This window comes from Saimiri boliviensis, chromosome 1 (assembly GCF_048565385.1).
Source record: "Saimiri boliviensis isolate mSaiBol1 chromosome 1, mSaiBol1.pri, whole genome shotgun sequence".
In the NCBI taxonomy this organism is placed as follows: Eukaryota; Metazoa; Chordata; class Mammalia; order Primates; family Cebidae; genus Saimiri; species Saimiri boliviensis.
The window spans coordinates 91,814,444-91,836,754 of NC_133449.1; the positions used below are offsets into that span (position 1 = coordinate 91,814,444).

Sequence of the window (22,311 nt, forward strand, 5' to 3'; positions counted from 1 at the left end):
GGATTACAGGCACGCGCCACCATGCCCAGCTAGTTTTATTGTATTTTTAGTAGAGACGGGGTTTCACCATGTTGACCAGGATGGTCTCGATCTTTCAACCTCGTGATCCACCCGCCTCGGCCTCCCAAAGTGCTGGGATCACAGGCTTGAGCCACCGCGCCCGGCCTAAAACCACTCTTGATTTACTCAGAAAACTTTAGAGGAAAGTATCCATTTTTGAGTAAAGTCACTGAACCACAAACAGACTTGGTTTATTCTAGCTGTTTCAAATTTCACTGCACATGAGAATCACTGGAGTACCTTGTCAAAAAACAGAGACATCTAGTTTTCATTTAAACCCACTAATTCAGGATCTCCAGTAGTGATTCTAGGAATTCCCTACTTTTAGCAGTTTTCAATGTGATTTTTACGTACTCAGCCTGAAACTAACCAGTGGGCCTACAATTTGGGAACTATCACTTTTAATGGGTTACTTGTAGTTTTCATGTTTTATATGTTTGGCTTTGGTTAAACAACAACAACAACAACAACAATCCATTTCCTTCTATACCAGGGATCCACAGAATTCTCTCATAAAAATTTTAAAAAATGCAAAAGCCATGAGAAAAAAAAGTAAAAGCCCCTCATTAATTATTTTCATGCCTGGCAGGATAAAATCCCAATTCTACAGGTAGATAAACCTTGTTAACAGTTTAGCCTGTACTTTTCCAATAGATTTTTTCTACTTGCTACACATATGCATACCATATAGGGTTTAAAACAGGGTTTAGTGGCTGAAGGGAGAAATGCAATAAAAATACCATGTTTTAGAAAAGAAATCTTAATTGTTAAGTTCATATTGATTAATGAGTCTAGAAATATATACATATTTCTGTGCAAGCATTTTGTTCAAACAGTACCTACCAAGAAACTAAAGGAAGAACCACTGGTAGTCACAAAAATAGTCTAAGCAAGATAAAAATTAGTGGAGGGTAAAGTGTCTGGTTTTCAGGCAGTATCACTGACATTTCTGAATTTACCTACTTGAAAGCTAAATGCTTAAACCCCCATCTGGATTCACAATGACTGTGCTGATAGAAGTTTACTGTTCTGTCTCAGTTGCTAATGAGGTGTTTATATTAACTGTAGTCTCTTTGTGGTAATACAGATATTAACTAGTTAGCCTAATTATCACATTCCTCTGGAACCATTTTCACAATCTAAAGTATGAATATTAAAATATTTTTAAAAGTGGAGACTATATAAAGAGAAGGCTATTTCTTCATACTTGGGCACAGACAGTAACAATATCATTAGTTTTTAATATTTCTGAAAAAGAGGAAAGACTCCTTAAGATAACTTAAAATGCTATGAAAAGTGACTGGCACATAGTAGGTGCTCAGAAAACACTTATTGAAAGATTGAATTAGTTTAGAAAAATCAACTGTACTTTATTTGTATTAGCAATGTAGTTTGCAATAACTTTCCTAAAGAATTAGTGTTGGAGAATATCAAGCAAACATCACCATATATAAGATACTCTCATTGTAAACTCTGGTGATAGGCAGTTAAAAAACTGGCATATCTTCCCTGAAACTTTTGGTTTACGTGATTAACATGCAAATTACACTGTTAACAGAGAGAAGTCACAAAAAGCTAAGTACTTTCACTTTTCAGATTAGTATAAGATTAGACATATATTATGTAAGCAAATCTGTGATAAAAGTATCTTAACACCCTTGATAAAAGATGCTCAATGAAGAATTCTTTTCCTCAGCCTAACAGGAGTTGAAAATTTCTTGCTTTGCCAGTACTCCTAACATCTATTAAAAGTATTATAGTGATGCACAAAATATGACAAGTTGAAGACAGAATTGCAGATAAGATGCATTTTCTTTTTCAGTTAGCAGCTATATGGATGTTTACTTCTAGAAAAAAAAATGCTTATGATTTAACACCTGGGTTGGTAAGTAGTATGTTTTTGGTTTTTTTTGGACAAACATCCTAGCCAGGAAGGCTATAGGAGGGGAAGAATATTGGATGAGCAGACAAACATTAATTGTTCTTAAAAATGCAAAATACAAAAGCAATGTAAAAGGTGAAGCTCTAAGGTAGATAAAGCAAAGTTACCAAGCCTTTAAAAATTTTTTTTTTTTTTTTTTTTTTTTTTAAATTTTCTAATCTGCATTTATCTCAAGGAGCAACGTATTAGAAGTTTCAACAAACAAATACATTGTTGTCTGGCACAGGGTTAGCGCTGCTAACAATCTTACTTTTCCCGAAGTTCTGCCTCTTTGGACACAGTTTCCTGCAGCATCTTGTTGTGCCTTTCTAGCAGTGTATCATGTTCAGACTGTAATGTTTGAAGTTCAGACACATTAATCTGTAAGTTATTTTGGCTATCTTGCAGTTTGATTTTTAGTTGGTCAATCAGCATTTCCAGATGTTCCCTAAGACAAAAAATATAAAAATACACAGTTTTAAAAATTTTTGAAAAAGGTGAATCTGATTATGTGGTTTTAAATATAGTTTAACCATTTAATCTTTCAGTGCTATACTCTTGAATGATTCTAAAGGAAATGTAATATTCATAAGAATTCAAGGCTAGGATTAAATGTAGCACAAAAGATATTATACCCAGATTTTAAATCTTAGGCATTATAGATTTACAAAAAATTTCTCCAAAATTTAAATTTCATATTCAAATAGAGCATTAAGTGGCATCAAAATAGCCTATTTTATGTTACAAAACTATGTCAGTTAAAAAACAAACAAAACACCTCACCTCAAACCTTTTTTTTTTTTTTTTTTTGAGATGGAGTCTGGCTCTGTTGCCCAGACGGGAGTGCAGTGGCGCAATCTTGGCTTACTGCAACCTCTGCCTCCCAGGTTCAAGCGATTCTCCTGTCTCAGCCTCCTGAGTAGCTGGAACTATAGGCACACACCACCAGGTTCAACTGATTTTTTATTTTTAGTAGAGATAGGGTTTCACCATGTTGGCCAGGTTGGTCTTGGACTCCTGACCTCAGGTGATCCACCAACTTCGGATTCCCAAAGTGCTGGGATTACAGGTGTGAGCCACTATACCCAGCACACTCACACAGTTCTTAAATTGTTATAAGAATGGTATGTCAGACTAAATTACAGTGAAAGGTAATTCCTAACAAAAGCAGGGCTTTTCTTCAGGACTTGGGGAAAAAAACTAGGTAGAAATAGTTAAAATCCTAATTCTGCTACAACGAGTACAATATCCTATCAGTTTCTTTTTAAAAAAATGCATTTATAAGAAAGTAGACGGAACACAAAAAAATTTACATTAAAATAATTTGAACTCAAAATTTAGGCATGGTCAAAAATGGCTTTTGCAAATGGTGACTTTTTATATTTATTAAATGTATCAATATCTAATTTCCCCTTCACATAATGAGCTACTGGAGAGAAAATACCATATTTCAGTCTATAGTCTCTATATTTAAGATTCCTAAATGAAAGTAACAGAAACATAAACATACAAAAATTGCAGAATAATTAGTCTTGCTTTGAACAGTAAGAGCCAGATGTAAAACTGCTTTGAATACTGAACCACTACTCAAAGCTTAAACATAGATGCCATGAAATGCCCTCTCTCTTATACCCAGTACAAATGGGATCTGTACATTAGTTTTAAAGCAGCATAAATAATATACCATTCAAATAGAACTGAAATGGTCATAAACAAGAACTTTAGACCAAAATTCAGTACTAAATTTAAAATTTTTTGAAATAAGTAAAATATTTTAAAACAATTTGTTTAACCTAATTAACAGCAGATAAGTATACTCAGCATTATTATTTTACCTAAATTTTCAAAATTGGAAAAACAAATCATAATGTAATTTTAATGCCCATATTTCTATTATGACAAGATCTTATTAAGACAAAACTGAACTGTTAGCTTATCATCTCATAGCCTGTCTACACTGTGCACTTTAACATCTAATTTTAGAGTCTGTGACAGTGACCTTTGTAATGAAGTTCAGTGAAGCCAAGAAATTCTATTCTCCTTGGTAACAATATACATAATTTCACAGTTAAAAATCATAATAGAATTTTAAGCTGGGTGTGGTGGCTCACGCCTGTAATCCCAGCACTCTGGGAGGCTAAGGTAGGCAGATTACCCGAGGTCAAGAGTTTGAGACCAGCCTGGCCAATATGGTAAAACCCCATCTCTACTAAAAATATGAAAATTAGCTGGGTGTGGTGGTGTGCAGCTGTAAGCCCTGCTACTCAGGAGGCTAAGGCAGGAGAATATATTGAACCCAGGAGGCACAGGTGGCAGTGGGCCGAGAATGTGCCACTAGACTCCAGCTTAGGCAACGAGAGCAAAACTCTGTCTCAAAGAAAAAAAAACCTTAATAGGATTTTCAATCTACTTGGTGAAGAACCTGCATTGTGGGAGGAAAACTCTGCATATTTAATTTAAACTTTACCTTTCTTGTTTAGCTCCCTCAGTTTCAGCCTGAGACACAGATTTATTTTTCTGTTGTTTTAGAACATTATGAACTCGGACTTTGTAGCTCTCGAATTCAGAGGTTATAGTAGCTTGCTCTGCCTATAGCATTCAAAAGACAGAAAAATTTTCTATTGTAACAAGGTCCTTCAATTTTCTTTCAGAGATTAACAAATTGAGATGAAAACCTGTTTTCGAAAATGAGAAAAAGGGTTGACATTCTTTTTGGTTTCTTGATTAACTTTGCTAAAAAGTATACTTCTGTTGGCCTTACACTTAAAAGAAATTTTTTAAATTGATACATAATTGTACGTATTTATGGGGTACATGTGATACTTTGATGGAGTCATACAATGTGTAATAAGCAAATCAGGGTAATTAGGATATCTACCACCTCAAACATCATGTCTTTGTGTTGGGAGGCCTTATGCTTTTTAAAGGGCTTGCAATCATATAATTTTTTTTTTTGATAAGAGATCTGTTTCTACCATATCTTCTACCTTGGTAGCTTAATTTATTAACCATACATTTTATAGTGACACTATGTGCTTTTGGGACTTTATTATAAAGATTTTCTTTTATGATATCCCCTCTTTTATAAATTTGAGAAAAATTAACTCAAGGAATTAAGTTATTTGAACTTCGGTTTCAAAATAGGGTAGCAAGTGTTAAGTTCTAGGTCTTCCACTTTCCTGAAGTGATCTGTAAATTCCCACAACAGTGTTGCAATGATTGCTTAGATAATACCTGCATCTAACACAACCACTGCACTTTGTCTGTTTTGGATATTGATGACAAGAAAGTAGCCCCCCCACCGCCCAAAGCCATCCTATGAAAATGTTATAATCATTTAGCCCTCAGAAAGAACTGTCACACTGTTTTAATAATGAAAACTTTTATAAATAAGTGACTTTCTTATATAACCAAACTGCAAAACAAGGTTGAAATGGAAAAAACATCATGTTTTTTCTTTTAGCAAAAAAAGTGATCCAAGTTACGATTAGGGTTGGCATGGGATTGGGGTTAGAGCCAGATTAACTGAACGAGGTTTTAATCTAGTAAGTGCTCTTAACAGCAAAATACTAAAAAGGGAGAGCACTCTGCCCTGGAGTAAACCATGGACTCGCCAATAATAAAATCCTGGTGGCTCGCTGTGGCTTCCCTGAAGAACGCACCTTGGCAGCCCGGCTCTCTTCCTGCAGTGCCGTCACTCTCTGCTGGTACGCACTTAGCGTGCGCTGGTGCTGTTCCGCAGAGGTTTTCAGGTGCTCGTGGATTTTGTGTTTCTCTGATGTTATTTCAGCCAGCTGTATCTGGGGGTAAATCTTTAAATTTAGCTCTAGCAAATCGTTATCTTCACTAAAGAGGTTTTCCTTACAACACAAACTTTAGGTTTGAGACATAAGTACATGTAAGGCATAATTAGTGAAATATTTTTATGTATTATTGAAAAAGTACAAAAAGTAGAGACAAGAACATTTTCTCACTAAAATAATTTACCTTTCCTTAAACCATCAATCAAAAAATTTTTTTAAATCCCAGACTACATATTTAACGTACAGTGTTTAAATACTTCAAGATATTATATATAAAAAAATACAAATAGCAAACATATAAAATCATTTTATAAACTTTCTTGTGACTGCAATATCATTCAGAAAGTTCAGATACATGCTTATTTTATTTTGCACTATTCTATAGTGTATTACGAATTTCCAAATATACAAAAATAATCTAGCCTGAGCTAAAGAATATTCTCCAGTTATATGCTAGACTTGATTTACTGTTGCAACTTCCTCAAAATATTGAGGAATCTTTCTAAATATCCTTATAGAATAAATCTTTGCCTATAAAAGGTACCTCACACTTCTACACACACAAAATTTTTTTTAACTTTAAAAAGTAAAAAGAACCTTACTTTATAGACTTCTATTTGTTGCTGGCTTGCCTCCAGCTCACCTTTTAAAGATGCTTGAAGTATTAAGTGATCAGTTTCCTACAGAATGAGAATCTTGGTTAAATTTTTAAAAATGTTACTCATAAACTATGAATAAGTGCTAAAATATGAAACTGAAAATAACGTACTGCTTGCTTTGAATCTGCCAGTTCTTTTTTGGTTTTCACAAGCAACTGCTTGATTTTGGTGTTTTTTTCTTCATACTGTTGTACTAAGGACTGTAACGAAGCTAGTACAAGAAATAATTTAAGGAGAAAAAGATAAAATAATTTTTATGAGTGAATTTAAATACACAAATGATGAGTGTCTTCTTTGCACTGGCTTACCTTTAAAAGAAACCTGTTTTAGATTTCTATTATGGACTATTTCAACATATGTGAAAATAGTGATAACAGTATAATAAACTCTACTGTACTCATCTCCCAGCTTTGACAATTACAACCCATAGACAATCTTATTTAATCCAGATCAGAAAACAGCAAGGTATTTAAGAAATGTTAAAGTGAATAAATGTGGACTATAAACATCTTAATGGCAAATCGTTTTACAGCCATTCTGATCCCCAGTAACATGCATCACTGTGTTAAACACCTAACTGGCAGTTAAAGACTGGTGAAATAAACAACGAATGCACCCACCCAATAAAGTTGTTATGATGAAATAATTGTAAGGTAAAGTGAATTTTTTTTAACTCACTTATTTCTTCTTGTAAGGTTTCTTGTTTCTGTTTTTGAATTTTTATTTCTTGCTCCAAATCGTCTATCTTGTTGTTTTTATTAGTTAACTTTTGATTTAGTTCTTTCATCAAACGTTCATAATCAGCTATTTCCATATTCATCAATGTGGTCTGTTGGGCATCCTGCACATTTTATAAATAAAAGATTCACATAATACTAGATCAGTTCATTTGTAAAATTGCTAAAATGATGCCACAGGAATAAACAGGTGCTTTCCTGTAATACTGAAATAGCTTACATAGTAACAAAGAAATATATTGGATATTTTCTAGATTTTAATTTCACAAAATATTTTCTAATAGTTTAACCCAATTTTCTTAGTTTCATTTTATTTCATTATAACTGTAACTACAACTGGCAGTTCTATCATGTGGAGCTCTTATTTATAAAATAATAATATTTCAAATGGCTCTTATAGTACATTTCTTTTTTTTTTTGAGACGGAGTTTCACTCTTGTTACCCAGGCTGGAGTGCAATGGTGCGATCTCGGCTCACCGCAACCTCCGCCTCCTGGGTTCAGGCAATTCTCCTGCCTCAGCCTCCTGAGTAGCTGGGATTACAGGCACGCACCACCATGCCCAGCTATTTTTTTTGTATTTTTAGTAGAGACGGGGTTTCACCATGTTGACCAAGATGGTCTCGATCTCTTGACCTTGTGATCCACCCGCCTCGGCCTCCCAAAGTGCTGGGATTACAGGCTTGAGCCACCGCGCCGGGCCACATTTCTTTTTAGCCTAATCTTTGAAGGAGTAAAGTCAGCCAAAGTTTTAATACAAATTTCAAGCTTTGACATTAATTATATCTTAATCTATCCTACAGTAATCATATATACAAAATGAAATGTCAAAAAAATCTTATAACCCTAGATTCTTTTGAAAGGACTGGTATTTAGAGAAGTTAAATTTTCAATTTTTTGAGTAAGCAATTTATAAAGCATTATTTTAGTACCACAAGTAACATTCGAAAATTAATTTTTCAACATGTATAGAATAGCTTAACAATGCAGGCTGGGTGCGGTGGTTCTCACACCTGTAATCCCAACACTTTGGATCTTGAGAGCTTGTTTGTCAGTTCTAGCAGGGGAGTGCAGCTATTCATATACCCTTAACCAAAGACCAGTCCTTCTCTGTTGGGGACGGTCGTCCTCTTTGACTGACTGAGCAGTTTTGGGAGGGACGCACATGGAGTGGTGAGGGAGGAAGGGGACACTTGTCTAACCAGCCAGATCAGCCGAATCAACCCTGGTGATCAATGGGGTGACATATGTCGAAGCCAGATCGCCCTCAGATCCAATTCCAACACTTTGGAGGAGGGCCAAGGTGAGCAGATCATTTGAGGTCAGGAGTTCCAGATGAGCCTGACCAGAATGGTGAAACCCCGTGTCCACTAAAAATACAAAAAATTAGCCAGGCGTGGTGGTGCATGCCTGGAATCTCAGCTACTCAGGAGGCTGGGGCATGAGAAATGCTTAAACCCAGGAGGTTGCAGAGAGCCAAGATCACACTGCTGCATGCAGCCTGGGCCACGGAGCGACATCGTTTCAAACAAAACAAAACAAAGTGAATATTGATATCACTTTTGAACCTAGTGTTTTACTTTACCTTTTTAACCAGCTCTAATTCTTGCATGGTTTTCTGAAGCTGTTTCTTTTCGTTTTGAAGTTGTACCTGAAGTTCTTCAAGTTCATTTACAGCAGTGGCATGTTCCTGAAATGAAAAATAAAACAAATCACACAACCCAACCAACATTAAAAAGGTATCTGTAAGGGGCTTTAAAATAAATCTGACACCCTAAAACATAAAAAGGTTGGTAATATTTCAATGTTTAAAAAACATACACCCCCAAATCACAGCATGGATTCTCAAATTTTTGGTTGGTATTTATTAAGGAATTAATAAGCTCTGCTAAATTCATAAATACTACTCTTTAGTAAGCCTTCCCTTCATTTAAATAATATTTTGGTAAATGCATCACATATATATATGTCAATCTCAAAGGATTGCTTTTACCTTTATCTTCTGTTCTTTCTGAAGTTTTTCAGCTTCTAATTCTTTGTCTACCATTGCTTTGGCTCTCTGGACTTCTAAAATCTGCACTTCTAGTAACTTGGCATTAGACTGTAATGTCTCAATAAGAGCCAGGAGATCTTCATTATCAGAATTTAATTTTTCACACTGAAATGACAAATGATTCATTACTATAAAAATGCAGAAAATATATATAGCAGAGGAAGAATGAACAGGTACATTAGTGAGAATATTGGCATAATATGAAAAATGAAAATTTCAAAGTCCATGCTACAGAATAATGTTAAATTAAGAGTAAGTTTTAAAAACTGTCATTGCAATACTAATACGGTAAACCTTACGAGAGACCAGATGCACTGGCAGAACAAAGATCAGAAATGGAAAACAAACCCCTAAACAAACAAGCCCCTAAGGAACCGAGATTAGAATAATAAGCAAGATAAGATAGCTGCTATCTGTTTTATCTTATTCTTCTCTCATAAGTGGGGAGGAAGGTAAAGGGAGGGGGAATAAACTCTGTTTCTGACTACATATATCTTTTATGCAAAAGTATTGAGATTCAAATATACCTGCTATAGTTTTCACTTTTGAATTTATTCAAAAATTACCTGCAAAGTTGAATTTCTTAACTGTCTTGTAAGATCTTCAATATGATGTTCAAAATTATTAGCACGTTCTTTTTCCACATCCAGTTGCTCTGACTGCTTATCATATTCTAATAAAAGATTCTTCAATAAAAAAAGGATTTAACTTTGGTATGTTATTATGCATTCAACAGATCAGACTTTATTATCAAGGCATCTTAAAATTCATGAGTCCATTCTAGATGCTTAAAATATTTACCCAACTTGAGTATTTCACAGAATACCTAACTGGCATTAGGTAATAAATTCAGCGGATTCTGGATAACTTTTGGTATTGGAGGGCGGGGGAAATACATGAAAGGAGAAGAAAATTTTAAATACACCCAATATAATAGCTCCAAGGTTAAATATTCTACTCATTAACAAAAATGAACTTCTCAAATGTAAACAGAATTTAAGGATGGAGGATAATAAGTTTAACCTGGACACCTAACTCCACCTGAAGAATTCTGATGAGAGAAATATCCAAGGACTGGTCTAATATAAGGTAAAGGTATTAACAAAAGAACACTGGAAGACATTCATAGATTTAGTCTCTCTCACACTCTGCGGTGACACTTTCAATATTTCCTGAAGAATCTAAAGCCAACTGAATTTTTTCTTTTCTTTTTTTTTTTTTTTTGAGATTGAGTCTTGCTCTGTCACCCAGGCTGGAGTGTTGTGGTGCAATCTCGACTCACTGCAGCCTCCACCTCCCAGGTTCCAGCAATTCTCCTGCCTCAGCCTCGAGTAGCTAGGATTACAGGTGCCTGCCACCACACCCAGCCAATTTTTATACTTTCAGTAGACGGGTTTTCAGCATGTCGGCCAGGCTGGCCTTGAACTCCTGACCTCATGATCTGCCCTCCTTGGCCTCCCAAAGTGCTGGGATTACAGGTGTGAGCCAACGCGTCCAGCTGCCAACTGAATTTTCTTTGATATTCCTAGTTGGCCTACTCAAGGACAGAATGACTAGACTTTTTTTTTTTTGCCACACACAAGCTAATCAGGTTATCCACCAAAACATGTAAATGAGATTCAATTTCAAGACCGTATGTAGTTTTTTATGTTTTTCTCTCTCTTTTCCCTTATAAATTCTGTTTTTGACTTTGTTTCTGGAAAACTTCTCACTGTTCTTCCCATAAAGGTGCACATAAAATTACTAGCAAAAGAGTGTGTTTTAAAAAAATTCTTAACTTTTAAGTTCAGGGGTACATGTGCAGTTTATATAGGCAAACTTGTGTCACAGGGGTTTGTTGTACAGATTATTTCATCATTCAAGTATTAAGCCTAGTACTCATTATTTTTCCTGATCCTCTCCCTCCTCCTACCCCTCCACCCTCTGATGGGCACCAGTGTCTGTTTTTCCTCTTTATGTGTCCATGTGCTCTCATCATTTAGCTCCCACTTATAAGTGAGAACATGTGGTACCTGGTTTTCTGTTCTTGTATTAGTTTGGTAAGGATAGTGGCTTCTAGCTTCATCGATATCCTTGCAAAGGACACAATTCTCATTGCTTTTTTATGGCTGTGTAGTATTCCATGGTGATATATATGCCAATTTTCTTCATCCGGTCTACCACTGATGGGCCTTTAGGTTGATTCTGTGTCTTTGCTATAATGAACAATGCTGCAGTAAACATACATGTGCATATGTCTTTATGACAGAATGACTTATATTCCTTTGGGTATACACCCAGTAACAGGATTGCTGGGTCGAATGGTATTTCTGTTTTTAGGGCTTTGAGGAATTGCCACAGTTTTCCACAATGGCTGAACTAATTTACACTCCCACCAAAAGTGTGTAAGTGTTCCTTTTTCTCTGCAACCTCACCAGCACCTGCTATTTTTTTGATTTTTTAGTAGTAGCCATTCTGACTGATGTGAGGTGGTATCTGATTGTGGTTTTGTTGCTAGTACAATGTTTATGTTTTCTTGCAAAGTTTACTTTTGGAAGTTCCACTGAGATACTATGCTTAAATAAGATAAACACATTAACCAAGAGGACTGTGAAACCTGTCAGTGGCCTTCCTCTGGAACTGGACCTCTCATGTTCTTGGCTAATCTCTGCAGGCTTCTCTGGTGTTTTTTGTTTGTTTTGAGACTGAGTCTCGCTGTGTTACCCAGGCTGGAATGCAGTGGTGCAATTTTGGCTCACTGCAGCCTCTGCCTCCCAGGTTCATGATTCTCCTGCCTTAGCCTCCCAGGTGTAGCTGGGATTACAGGCATGTGCCACAACGCCCGGCTAATTTTCGTATTTTTAGTGGAGACTGGGTTTCACCAGGTTGGCCAGGCTGATCTTGAACTGACCTTAGGTGATCCACTTGCCTTGGCCTCCCAAAGTGCTGGTATTACAGGTGTGAGGCACTGCGCCAGGACAATGCTCTTTTGGATCGTGCTTGCCAAATCTTTTTTTGAGACAGGATTTTGTTCTATTGCCCAGGCTGAAGTGGAATGACCTCAGGTCACTGTAACCTCTGTCTCCTGGGTTCAAGTGATTGCCCTCCCTCAGCCTCCCAAGTAGCTGGGACTACAGGTGTGTGCCACCACGGCCAGCTAATATTTGTATTTTTAGTACAGACAAGGTTTTGTCACGTTGCCAAGGCTGGTCTCGAACTTCTGAGCACAGGCAATCTCCCAAAGTGTTAGGATAACAGGCATAAGCCATCATGCCTGGCTCTTGCTTGCCAGATCTGATCCTTGACTAATGTACTTTTGTTTCTATTCTTGATTTACACATGGTCAATTATTTGGCTCAACTGGTGGCTAACTGTTAAAATCTGAAATTTTGATTTTATAGTCTGTTCATTTAGTGTATTTCAATGGCAGAAGGCAGGACTTAGGAATCTAGAATATGGCTTTCATTTTTGTTTTTCTATGTTTATTTATCTGAGTCTGCTACTTCCTGGCACACATGAATACAGGGCTGAGGTATCACTAAGGCCTTGTCTTTTCCACAGAAAGAAGACTGTGCTTGTTTTGTATTTGGGTAAGCTCATCTAAAAATCAGAGATATTTATCCTCTTAATCTCTAGCTGGCCTTCTTCATTTTTACTCATTCTGATTCCAATTGCTGTCAATAGCTATAAAAACTGAATTGCTATGCCAAGGCTGACTCTAGTAAATAATGGCTCCCTATGGGAAATTCTGATTTTAATCAAATATTATTCCTAAGGGGAGTCTTGGAACAAAAACGAATGCCATGCATACAAGAGTCTACTTTCTTTATGTAGAGAAGAAACTTCTAAAAATCTAAATAATTACAAATTATTGTCCCTCCAGGACACCTGTGTGTTCAGAGCTTTTAATAAACTAAAACAAGTTATTACAAGTGATATGAACACTGAAAAAACTAGCCAAATCAAAAAACTACTAAATTACTCAGTATCTTTAGAATGATGTACCCTAAAGAAGCTAATGGAGCTTAGTAACATGTGTTTTTAAAAATGATCAACATTTTTAAACACTTCAGCCCCTCTGGTTCTACCTTAAATCCTGTCACATTTTTATACATTAGTTTATATTACATATGAAAATATGATAATGAAATTTGAAAACTTAAATTTACATATGATGACAAAGAATGAGTATGCTTATAAAGATCTTATAAATCCATTAAAACACACATTTTAAATATACATACAGGCTTCTTCATAAGAGCAAGTTACATTAGGAACTTGCTCTTTACATTTAAGAAGCCCTTTAATCTATTAATTTCTACCAGAGGTAGACTACGTGTATCAATTTCAAACAGTTAAATCTATCAATCTTTTCCTTTGTAATTCGTTAAAATACTTTAGGTAGGAGTGCAGTGGCATAATCTCTGCTTACTGCAACTGCCACCTCCCAGGTTCAAGTGATTCTCGTGCCTCAGCCTCCAGAGTAGCTAGGACTACAGGCGTGTGCCACCATGCCCAGCTAAATTTTGCATGTTAAGACAGGGTTTTGCCGCGTTGGCCAGGCTGATCTCAAGCTCCTGGCCTCAAGTGATTCACCCACCTCAGCCTCCCTGAGTGTTAGGATTACAGGCGTGAGGCACTGCACCCGGCCTCAACTGTTTTAGGTATTTAAAGTTTGAAAAAGCCATCTGTATCCAGAAGTCAGTTAAAGGATCAATATTTCATTCTAGGTTTTTAAAAAATATTTTTCACAAAATTTTTTAATCCATCCAAAATATATTTTGGGATGTGAAGTGAAACAGGAACCTAATTCCTTACAAGGAATTTCTTTCTTCATTGGTTTTGGTTTCAAATTTTACTGGGATAGCATAGCTTAGTTGATGGAACAATAGATCTGCAACCGCCTGAATTCAAATTCCAGCTCTGCTGTTACTTGTTCTGTGACCCTGAGGTCTCTTAAGAAATTTGAGTCTGTGACTTTGAGGTCCTTAACCTCTTTATGCCTCAGAGCCCTGACTTGTAAAGTGTTGATGCTAACATACTTTGAGATTGTTTTGAGAATTAAGTGCATTGAGATGTGTAAAGTGCTTAGAAGAGAGCCTGGCAACTATTTGTCGTTATGCAGAAGTATCTATCTCTTCTGCGCCATTAATTTGTAGCATTCTTACATCAGAATTCTATCACATGACTGTAACTGTGGGAAGTTTTAGCATCTGAGTAGGATGTCACTTTTTTCATTTTCAAAAAATTTAGCTGTTCATGCTAGTTTATTTTTTACTTAAAACTAAGAATAACTGTCAAGATCCCACCAAAAAAATCTAAAATTTTTAATGAAATTGTTTTAGAATTTATAAACCAATCTGAGAACTAATGGTTCAAATAAAGTAATCCTATATAAGTTTTGCAGTTTTCTTCATTAAGTGCCAAAACTTATCATTTAAGTGCTTCCTAAGATTGGATTTTATGGCTGCTGTGGGATTTTCTTTTTTTTCATAAAATCCAGCCTGATTATGGCTCATTACCCACCTTACTTTTCTACATAGTATGTATCTTTTATTTTTGTCAGTTACTGCTATTGGAATTTTTTAAGTCCTAAAAGGATACAAACTTAAGACAGGAACTTCGCTGATCACCACCTGCCCTAGAACTCAGAACATAGTCTGCCTTATAAATATTTGCTGAAAGAATGAGTACCTGAAGAAATGTAGTGATGTTTATCTCGCATTCAGTGATTTTGTTGTACTTTTTAAATTCTTGTAGTTTTAACAATATATTTTCATGTTATTAAGGTAAACAAGTACATTACTTCCAAATAACAACACTTCACCTTGTTTAAGCTTCAGGTTTATTCATTTGGCCAGAACAATATTAAATAATTACAGTAGTAATAGCTGTCTTTTTGTTACTGATTTTGTTAGGAAATTCAAAAACAAAGTTTTATTTTTAGAAGCAGTAGTTTAAAGGCACTATTTAGGCCAGGCCTAATCCTAGCACTTTTTGGGCGGCCGAGGTGGGCAGATCATGAGATCAGGAGTTCGAGACCAGCCTGGCCAGCATGGTGAAACCCTGTCTCTACCAAAAATACAAAAATTAGCTGGGCATGCTGCACCTGTAGCCCGAGCTACTCAGGAGGCTGAGGCAGGAGAACCGCTTGTACCCCGGAGGCAGAGGTTGCAGTGAGCCAAGATCATGCCACTGCACTCCAGCCTGGGCAACAGAGGGAGACACTACCTCAAAAAAAAAAAAAAGAAAGAAAAAGAAAAAAGGCACTATTTAAAACTTAACCACTTTAAAATCTTATTATTAGGATTCTACTACATTGCACCAAAAAACAGAATAAATATTTACTAAAAAATACAAGGTGACTGTTTTATGGACAATAATTTTACATTTCTTAACTTAGAAGTTATGATTATAACTTGGTATTAAAATGACTATTTTTACCTTATAGCTTTCTGCTCCTTGAATGAGATCTTTCATGGAAGCAGATAACTGGTCCTTTTCTGCCAGAAGAGATTCAAGTTCTTCCCTTACAGTCTGGGTCTGTTTTAAATATAAAGTAAAATTAAAGAGGTTTTTGTTTTGTTTTGTTTTGGGGGGGAGGGTCTGTTTTGAATACAAAGTAAAACTTAAGAGATTTTTTTTTTTAATAGATAGAAAAACTCATGGGTTTTTAAAATATAAGATTCCCGAATCTTACATTTTTAAAGTCAGCTCACCTCTTTTCTGCTGGAATCTAGTTCTTTCTTTGCCTTCACGGCAACTAATTTTATCTTATTTATTTTCTCTTCCTTTTCTTTACATTCTTTTTCCAGATTTTCTAAAAATAGAAAATAAATGGATTATATATGAACTCAAAAGGAAAAAAATTCAAATGACTTATTTTAGCCCTAGAAATAGATTATCTGGGAACACAAAATTGGTAATTTGATATTAAAATAAGCAGCAAAAACATTAATATTTTTAAAAGTGAAAGCTTATTCATTATGTGAGGCAAACAATGTAAAAAGTTTCCATTGTCTTTAATCCTCCAAAATAGTCTAGTTTTTTCTAGCCATTTTGTAAGTTTCCAGGAATTGGAAAGGCTTTTAGGACTTCTCATTAGATTTCCTGGAATTACAGTTATGCTAGGACTTTAGGTGACAGTGTGCAAATTAGGATCAAGTACTGGAGATATCAGACAAAGATAAACATTTATGCTCCATAGGTACATTCCTCCTCTTGGTTGGTGGGTCTGATTTTCATGACTAAACCTGTAATATGTTTACCTAACCAATATTGATCTCTCTTTTAACTTCTTTAGCTACCTACCCTATTTGAACTCCACAGTTCAGGACTTCCTGATACTTGTTTCTAAAAATTCAGTTATGATCTGCATTTCTGTCCTGGCCTATTAGTTTACTTGCACCTGTGCCTTCCCTCTGGCTGCCATAGTGAGGTGCCTGTGTGTGGAGCAAAGGCCAATCGTTCCACATCTGCATTTCATCCGTCTCCTCACCTACTCAAGCATCAGAGTAACAATTCTCCCTCCTCCTCTGCAGCAATAATTTTCCCCTTTCTAGTGGATTTTTTCCAAAAGTTTATAAACAGACAACAAGAAAAATGATCATCAAGAAATTAAGGCCAGGAACAAATAGAGAGAGCAGTTAAAGAGTAGGGGACAGGTGAAACATCTCAGACATGCTGTTATTTCTCCCATAAAATAAAAAATTAAACCACACTGCCCCTCTAGATTTTGTCCCATCTCTTTTTTTCCCCCCATAGCAAATCCCTTGAAAGAGTTGCCCATATATGCTCTCAAACATTGCCTTCCTCATTTTTTTTTTCTAGAACCAACTGCAATCAAGCTCTGGTTCCAGCATGTCATGGTAACTGACATTTACGTTGCTTAAGGCAGTGGTCAGTTCTCAGTACTCATTTGATACATCAGCAGCACTAGCAATGGCTAACCACTTTTTCCCTCTTGAAGCACTTCTTTCACTTCCATGTTACTTGCCTTAGCTTTTAAGACACATTATATTCCAGGTCTTCTTAGCTTATTGCCTGCTCCTTCTCAATTTCTATGTTGGCTCTATCTTTACATGAATGGAGCACTGTCTCTGGTCTCCATCTTTTTGCTATACTCCCTTGATGATTTCAATCTCCTGACTTTTTTTTTTTTTTTTTTTTAGATGGTGTTTTGCTCTTGTTACCCAGGCTGGAGTGCAATGGCGTGATCTCAGCTCAGCACTGCAACCTCCGCCTCCGGGGTTCAGGCAATTCTGCTGCCTCAGCCTCCTGAGTAGCTGGGATTACAGGCGCGCGCCACCATGCCCAGCTAATTTTCTGTATTTTTAGTAGAGACGGGGTTTCACCATGTTGACCAGGATGGTCTCGATCTCTTGACCTCGTGGATCCACCCACCTTGGCCTCCCAAAGTGCTGGGATTACAGGCATGAACCACCGTGCCTGGCAATCTCCTGGCTTTTAATGCCTGCTGTTTACAAATATTTATCTCTAGCTTAGCTCTCTCCTCTTAACTTCAGATTTGCATAGCGTTCTGACATCTGTACTTGAACTGGTATTTAAACTTAATTTTTCTAAAACTGAACATCCCAATCTGCCCTAATTACCCATTATAGACAACTGGGAATCATTCTAAACTCTTCGACTTCCCTTACCCTAATCTAAGAGGGATCATCGGCACTTTACATACTTCTAAGTCTTCATTTCCTGATCCTTACATGGGGATAAAAGAGCTATCCCATACATTACTATGGGGAATAAATAGATAAGATAAAGTCCTAATTCCTCTGCATATCAACCATACTAGTGTGTTTATGATCAGGCTCCTACCTCTCCAAGAACTTCCTCGTATGCACCTTGATATATGTTATATGTCAACATACAAGCACCTGTTCTTTCTTCTTGCTAGAATACGTTTCTTCCTGTGTAAAATTTCTCATTCTTCAAGACTCAACTGAAAACACTATTCTATGCTGCTTTTCCTAACTCAAAATAGATACGTTCCTATGCTGTCCGTACTGTATCTTGTTCATACTTCAAACTACTGTAATTACAGTGAGATGTTTAAGCAGTACCTCAACCATTTTTCTATCACCAGTGTCTATAATAGTTGGGCATTTAAATAAAGTTTGCTAAATGAATGAAAAATTCAAAATAAATCAGGAAACCATTTATAAATGAAATCACATCAGTCTTACTTGGGTTAAACAATAGAAAGTAACACTTTTGAAAGAGAAGGCAAACAGATGTCAGAGGGGCAAGAATGTGAGCTTGAGGAAAAGACAGCTACTTACTGTATTTTTTACAACTCATTATTTGGCTATAGTATTTCCCAATCTATTCTAACACTAATAACAATCTGTCTAATTAATTGTGTCAACATATGTAGAATCATAGTTACCTATTTTTTCTTCCAGCTCTTTTACTGAAGACAAAGAATCATTTTTTACAGAAGGTGATTTTGCTAAGGAATCCTAGATTTTATAGGGGGAAAAAGACAAAATAAAAACCAGAATCAGAATTGATTTTCCATGATGAACTGGCCGTCATGTTAAGCACAAGATAATCATTATCAAAGAGAATTCCTACAAAAAGCAATTTTGTCAACAGATTCTCCCTTGTTAGACCAGAAAATTAATACTGACCTTACCATGCATATGGCATTTACTATTTAAAAAAAAAAAAAAGCAGTAACCAAGGCCAAGATAAACAACTTGATCCATCTAATACATATTTAATAAAAGATTAAATGATTTTTAGACTTTAATTTTAAAGAAAAACCCTAAAATTTTAGCAATACCACCACAGCTTACTCTTTTGCTTAAAAGTACTCTTTATGAAAGATAACTAAGTATATCACACAAGAATGAAATTCAAGTTTTTTCATGTTTAGCTGTAGTTTTGCTAGCGACTAACACACTTTTGACAAAGACATTAAAACCCCTAATCATTTAATCTTCTATAAATTCAAGATTTTAAAATGATTTAAAACCTCCCATAAATGAATGTAATAAACTGGACATACAACATGGAAATGTTTAATGTACTTTTCAGAAAGTCGTCGCTTGAGCTTAAATGGTAAAAATTTACTTTTAATGTCAAGGTGTAAAAATGCTTAATGTATATATTTCGGAATCAAACTAAGTATTAATTTGAAATAATAAAATTCAAATGAATAGTACCTTTAATAGTATCAACTCTGCTCTCATATCTTGTAATTCTGATTCCTTCTGTTCTAGTAATGGCTTTAGGCTTTCATGTTCCTTTATAAAACATTTTTCTTTTTCATTGTGGATTTCATTTTTGCTATATGTTTGAGATACTTCCTCAACTTTAATTAAAAGATTCTGATTTTCAAGCCTTATTTTTTCATTAGCATTCTTCATTTCTAGAAGATCCGATTGCAGGGCTTCTTTTTCTGACTGGATTTCTTCTAACTCTTTCCTTAAGAGAACTTTCTCTTGTTCGTAGTCTCTCAATAAAGACTTAAGTTCTTCACATTGAACTACACTCTCTTCTTGAAGGCACTTAATCTCTTTTTCTAACTCTAATACCCTTTCATCACATTGAAAAACCAGGCTGTGTTTTTCCTCATTTATTTTTACTAAGGATTCACCGACTGCCTGTAGGACATTAACAACATCTTTCCCTTCACTGTCTTCTGAAACTTCTGACCCCATTTCTTTAAGAAAACCATACAACTGAGTTTTGACAAATAACTTCTGAACTTGCTCATTTTCAAGCAGTTTATTTAAATTATCTTGCTCTTCAACCATTAACTGAAGTTTCTTTTCTAATTCAGTAATATGTTCTCTAAGAAAAGCATCTTCTTTTTGAGACAAAAAAACTTCCAAATCCTTACTCAACTGTTTTTTTTCTGAACTGAGTTTATTGTTTTCCTCATAAAGAGACTTCACTTCAGTTGACAATAATTCTTTGTCTTCAGAGAGAATTTTCATTTGAACCACAAGTTTTTCTACGTTTTGGTCATTTTGATCCTTTTCTTTTAAAGTCTCCTCTAGTCCTCCTGTTAATTCATTTACCTTTTGCTCTAGTTCACTGTTGTACTGGGTTGTTTGCTCTACTTTCTTCTCAAGTTCAATAATCAATCTTTCTTCTCTTTCACACTTTTTATGTAGATTATCCATTTCTTCATGAGAATTTTTTAGTTTACTTATGAAATCATCTTTTTCCTCAGTAAGAGAACTTATCTTTGCTTCTAATTCTTGCAACATGGTATCTCTTTGACTGAGACTAAATAAGTATACTTCATTCTTTTCTTGAAGGTTCTTTATGGCATTTTCAAGTTCTGGTACTAATTCTTGTTGAGAGAGCAACTTTTCATTTTCTCTCTGAAGGTGATTCACAGTTTCAAGAAGGGCATCTTTTTCAGTAAAAGCAGTTCTGAGCCTCTGCTGCAGTTCATGAACATCAGATGCTTGCTGCTGCTTCATTGATTCAAACTCTTGACTTATTTTTCCAGCAGACTCCCCCAGTTCTGTTTGTAAAATTTCCATAATCTCTCGCAAAGTCTCATAATTTAAAATTGCTTCTTGCTTTTCTTGCTGTAGGTTTTCACACTGTTCTTTAAGACCTTGTATATCAAACATTAATGTTAATTTTTCTTTTTCTGAATCTGACAAAAATGTCTCATTTAGTTCTGATATTTCTTTTTGATGTTGTTCCTTAAGACCCTGTATCTCTTTGTTATGCTGTTCTATGGTACAGCAAAACTGTTTATTTAAACCTGCTAGCTCAGACTTTAATTTTTCAATTACACAGCCCTGTTCTTCTTTAGCTAGCAACAATTCATTAATTTTAAACTCTAAGTCTTCCCGTTCATGAAAAAACTCATCCTTTATGTGTTGAGCATCCATTTCAAGTTTTAACTTAAGATTATTCATATAAGTTACCTCATCTTTTAAGATACTATGTTGAGATTCAAGTTCTTTTAAGGTATCTTCTAAATGTTTGACTTTTTCATTTACTACTTGTTCTACAAACGTATTTTCTTGTAAGAGACTAGAACACATCTGACTGTCTTGGTTTGCATTTGAGGTGGCTTTCCTTAAATTTTCTAACTCATATTCATATTTCACTTGAATGTTTTTTTCACTTGCCTCCCATTGTTTTACTAAGTTCTCTTTTAACTCATTCAACTTACTTATCTCTGCTTCATGTTCCTTAGCTGACGCTTCAATCTGGCACATCAATTCTTTCACCTCTTTTTGGTGTATGGCTTTCAATTGTAAAAGCTCTTCCTGCAAACTATTAATATTTTTTTGGTAATGTTGAGAATTAGCCTCAATAATATTTTGGAGTTGAGTAACTGTTTCCTTCTTTTCATCAGTAGTAGTGTGTAATTGCTTTTGCAGATATAAAATTTGCTCCTCAAGGGCTGGTCTAATTTTTTCAATCTCTTCTTGTAGTTTTTTAACATTATCTTCAGAGTTGTTCTGAAATTTAAGTTGTTCTGAAAGCTCTAATTGTTTATTCTTTGCTTCTTCTAGTTCCTTTTGTAAGTTATCTTTGTCTTCACTGTATTTGGAATGTAGTGCCATCAATTCATTTTTCAAATTTTCAATTTCTTTCACATAGTTTCTATGTGATTGTTCCAACTCCTTATGTGCATCTTCAATTTTAGCTACAGAATCCTATTACAAAAAATAAGCACACATAAATTCTTTAAGACAAAAGAAGCCTCTGCCCTTAGTAAAAAGATTAGCAACAGTTAAGTAGAAAGAAAAGTAAACAAGCAGAAATATACTCAGAGAAATATGATGCTGATATTCCAGTAATTCTCCTTAGGCTCTGCCTATCTAAAGTATGACAATATATATCTACAATATTAAATCTATTACTCAAGTTAGCCTAGACCTAAGAGACAAGATATAGAAACATGCCTCCGAATATATCCTAGAACTAAAGAGATAATGCTGTTGAGTCGTGTGTGAAAATCAACTTTTTTTCACTTTTATTAAAGAATGGCATTATTACTATAAAAAAAGATAATGCAACAAGTAAATGCTACCTCTATTGCTGTATAGTTAAGATGATTTCAGTTATTTTTCTTTTAAAATCTCAATTTCTGCTTC

General features: G+C 35.2%; 1 protein-coding gene across 4 annotated transcripts in view; it reads right to left on the minus strand.

Moving 5' to 3' along the window:
• Positions 1 to 22,311, minus strand: part of GCC2 (GRIP and coiled-coil domain containing 2) — a 65,503-nt gene that overhangs the window by 15,742 nt on the left and 27,450 nt on the right. For all 4 annotated transcript variants that reach the window (XM_003922768.4, XM_074400359.1, XM_074400355.1 and 1 more), the window contains 13 exons: positions 19,399 to 21,870; positions 18,618 to 18,690; positions 15,931 to 16,031; positions 15,656 to 15,754; positions 9,799 to 9,918; positions 9,173 to 9,337; positions 8,765 to 8,869; positions 7,122 to 7,284; positions 6,554 to 6,654; positions 6,387 to 6,464; positions 5,644 to 5,781; positions 4,449 to 4,570; positions 2,253 to 2,429 (listed from right to left, as the gene is read on the minus strand). In XM_003922768.4, the coding sequence (XP_003922817.1) occupies positions 2,253 to 2,429; positions 4,449 to 4,570; positions 5,644 to 5,781; positions 6,387 to 6,464; positions 6,554 to 6,654; positions 7,122 to 7,284; positions 8,765 to 8,869; positions 9,173 to 9,337; positions 9,799 to 9,918; positions 15,656 to 15,754; positions 15,931 to 16,031; positions 18,618 to 18,690; positions 19,399 to 21,870 (3,914 nt within the window). The remainder of the gene's footprint in view (positions 1 to 2,252; positions 2,430 to 4,448; positions 4,571 to 5,643; positions 5,782 to 6,386; positions 6,465 to 6,553; positions 6,655 to 7,121; positions 7,285 to 8,764; positions 8,870 to 9,172; positions 9,338 to 9,798; positions 9,919 to 15,655; positions 15,755 to 15,930; positions 16,032 to 18,617; positions 18,691 to 19,398; positions 21,871 to 22,311) is intronic.